Here is a 3114-nt window from a genome sequence, read left to right as displayed (position 1 = left end):
TGTGTAAAACAGCATGATACGTAACTGCATGATCTTAATAACATAAATACGGATGCTTGGTTGTGAAAATGTACAAATGACACCTAGAAGGACGTGTCAAATGGTAAACTGCTTGTGATTATGAATGACTTTGCTTTCTGCTTCTTGTGCTTTTTGCTTTCCTATTATGCACGTGTTAACTTTTAAGAAACAAATGTTAAAAACCTTCAAAAAAGAGACAGAATAGCTATGCTGCCAGACAGGTGAATGCTCCTGCTTAGGACCCGAGCTCCGAGGAAATGATGAGAGGTCTAGGATCAGCAGGAGACGACATGTGGTGGGATGCTCTAGAGGGTGGTGCGGTGGCTAGGACGGGCGGCCCTGTCCAGCGTCTGAGTGGTGCTGAAAGCTCAGGGCAGTGACGCCAGCCACAGCCCTGGAGAGCGCACAGAGGTGAAGCTGCCGATGGGATGGTGGCATCCTACACAGAGCACCTGTGGCGGGGGCTTAGCTGTATCTTGCCGCTCCTGGCTCTCGTCCCGCCTGGGTTCTCTAGGCTTCTCTTCTATCCTGTGGTCTTCTGGAGGCCTCTCTAACAGATTCTTTTTCTGCTCAGGTGGAGAACCCTAAGCAGCACAGCAGCCTTGACGTCTTTATTCCTTAGGCTGTAGACCAGCGGGTTCAGCATGGGGATCACGATGGTGTAGAACACAGAAAGGACCTTGTTGTAGGCTGAAACGCTTTCCGGGTTGGGTTGGACATACACAAGGAACACAGACCCGTAGAAAAGGCAGAGGGCGGTGAGGTGGGAGGCGCAGGTGGAGAAGGCCTTGCGCTGGGCCTCCAGGGACCTCATCCCACAGATGGTGACCAGGATGTAGGCATAAGAGACCAAGATGACTGAGATTGTGGGGACAGTGATCAAGCTGGAAAAGATGAGCAAGATGACGTTGGCCACAGTGGTGTCTGAGCAGGCCAGTTGGAGCACAGGGGGGATGTCACAGAAGTAATGGTCAATGACGTTTGGGCCACAGTAGGGCAAGCTGAAGACATTCCCTGTCTGCACTGCTGAAATGAATCCCCCCGCAGCATAGGTGAGCCCCACCAGCTGGACACAGAAACGCCTGGACATGATGCTGTGGTAGAGGAGAGGGTGGCAGATGGCCACAAATCGGTCATAGGCCATGATGGACAAGAGCACACACTCCCCGGAGCCATGGAGGGTCATGAGGGCCATCTGGACCACGCAGCCCTCGAAGGAGATGGACTGGTCAGCGGTGAGAAAGCTGATCAGCAGCCTGGGGGTGAATAAGGAGGAATTGCAGACGTCAAGGAAGGAGAGCACGCTCAGGAGGAAGTACATGGGGGTGTGGAGGGTGGTGCTGGCCCGGATGACGCCGATGAGGCCCAGGTTGCCCACCAGAGTCACCAAGTAGATCAGCAGGAAGGTGGCAAAGAGGAGCTGTTTCTGGTCTGCCCGGTCTGTGAGCCCCAGCAGGATGAACCTGGGCACGGTGGTGTGGTTCTGTACCGAGGCCATTCCACTGGTGTGTTTCCCACGTGACAAAGAAGAAGAGAAGCAGGCTGACTCTCTCATCCAAGGGGCAGCCTTTAATGTCTGTGTGCCCAGGTGCTCAGTGATGTCCATCTCTTTGCGATCCCACAGACTGTGGACCACCAGGCTCTCCTGTCCTCAGGATTCCCCTGGCAAGAATACTGAGGTAGGTTGCCATTTCCTACTCCAGGGGATCTTCCTGACCCAGGGCTCAAACCCTTGTCTCTTGCACCTCCTGCATTGACAGGTGGGCTCTTTACCACTGCACCATCTGGGAAGCCTGTAGCCTTTAATGTCTCCCACTAACCCCACCACAGAGCCACCAGAACTCACACAGGACTGGGAAACAGACTCCTGGAGGCACAGACAGAACCTCGTGCACCAGGACCCAGGAGAAGGGAGCAGTGACCCCACAGAGACTGACCCAGACTTGCCCGGGAGAGTCCAGGAGCCTCCAGCAGAGACGTGGGTCGGCGGAGGCCGGCTGCAGGGCTGGGGGCGCTGAGTGTAGCAGTGTGTGCATGGGACCTTTTGAAGGAGGTCGCCATTATCCTCATTACCTCCACCATAGTTTGGCCTCAGGTCAAACAACAGGGAGGGAACACAGCCCCGCCCATCACCAGAAAACTGGATTAAAGATTTCCTGAGCAAGGCCCCACCCATCAGAACAAGACCCAGTTTCCCCCTCAGTCAGTCTCTCTCATCAGGAAGCTTCAAAAAGCCTTTTATCCTTCTCCATCAGAGGGCAGACAGAATGGATACCACAATCACAGAAAACTAACCACTCTAATCACATGGACCACAGCCTTGTCCATCTCAATGAACCCATGACCCATGCCGTGTAGGGCCACCCAAGACGGACGGGTCATGGTGGAGAGGTCTGACAAAATGTGGTCCACTGGAGAAGGGAATGGCAAACCGTTTCAGTATTCTTGCCTTCAGAACCCCATGAACAATATGAAAAGGCAAAAAGATAAGACACTGAATGATGAACTCCCCAGGTCAGTAGGTGCCCATTATGCTACTGGAGATCAGTGGAGAAATAACTCCAGAAAGAATCAAGAGATGGAACCAAAACAAAAACAACACCCAGCTGTGGATGCACTGGTGATGGAAGTAAAGTCTGGTGCTGTAAAGAGCAATATTGCATAGGAACCTGGAATGTTAGGTCCATGATCAAGGCAAATTGGAAGTGGTCAAACAGGAGATGGTAAGAGTGAATGTTGACATTCTAGGAATCATCGAACTAAGATGGACTGGAATGGGTGAATTTAATTCAGATGACCATTATATCTACTACTGTGGGCAGGAATCCCTTAGAAGAAATGGAGTAGCCATCATAGTCAACAAAAGTGTCTGAAGTGCAGTACTTGGATGCAATCTCAAAAATGACAGAATGATATCTGTTCATTTCCAAGGCAAACCATTCAATATCACAGTAATCCAAATCTATGCCCTGACCAGTAATGTAAGACCTAGAACTAACACTGAAAAAACATGTCCTTTTCATTATAGGGGACTGGGATGCAAAAGTAGGAAGTCAAGAAACACCTGGAATAACAGGCAAATTTGGCCTTGGA

At 51.3% G+C, this 3114-nt stretch overlaps 1 protein-coding gene across 1 annotated transcript; it reads right to left on the bottom strand.

The window, feature by feature from the left end:
• Positions 1–571: 571 nt before the first annotated feature.
• On the bottom strand, positions 572–1519 carry LOC136174602 (olfactory receptor 5P56-like). The gene is made up of 2 exons (XM_065944776.1): positions 952–1519; positions 572–879 (listed from the first exon to the last, which is right to left on the bottom strand). Exons 1-2 carry the CDS (start codon positions 1517–1519, stop codon positions 572–574), a joined length of 876 nt encoding a protein of 291 aa, XP_065800848.1.
• Positions 1520–3114: the final 1595 nt, after the last annotated feature.

The sequence above is a fragment of the Muntiacus reevesi genome, chromosome 9 (genome assembly GCF_963930625.1).
Source record: "Muntiacus reevesi chromosome 9, mMunRee1.1, whole genome shotgun sequence".
Lineage (NCBI taxonomy): Eukaryota > Metazoa > Chordata > Mammalia > Artiodactyla > Cervidae > Muntiacus > Muntiacus reevesi.
This window is presented reverse-complemented; position numbering and strand designations above follow the sequence as displayed.

What these genes read in the sequence shown, in the direction of transcription:
- LOC136174602 (XM_065944776.1), bottom strand. Translation starts at nt 1,519, where the DNA reads ATGGCCTCGGTACAGAACCACACCACCGTGCCCAGGTTCATCCTGCTG. An exon ending in CCCTGTGCTCCAACTGGCCT is followed by an intron (nt 880 to 951) that starts GCTCAGACACCA and finishes CCACAATCTCAG; the next exon opens with TCATCTTGGTCTCTTATGCC.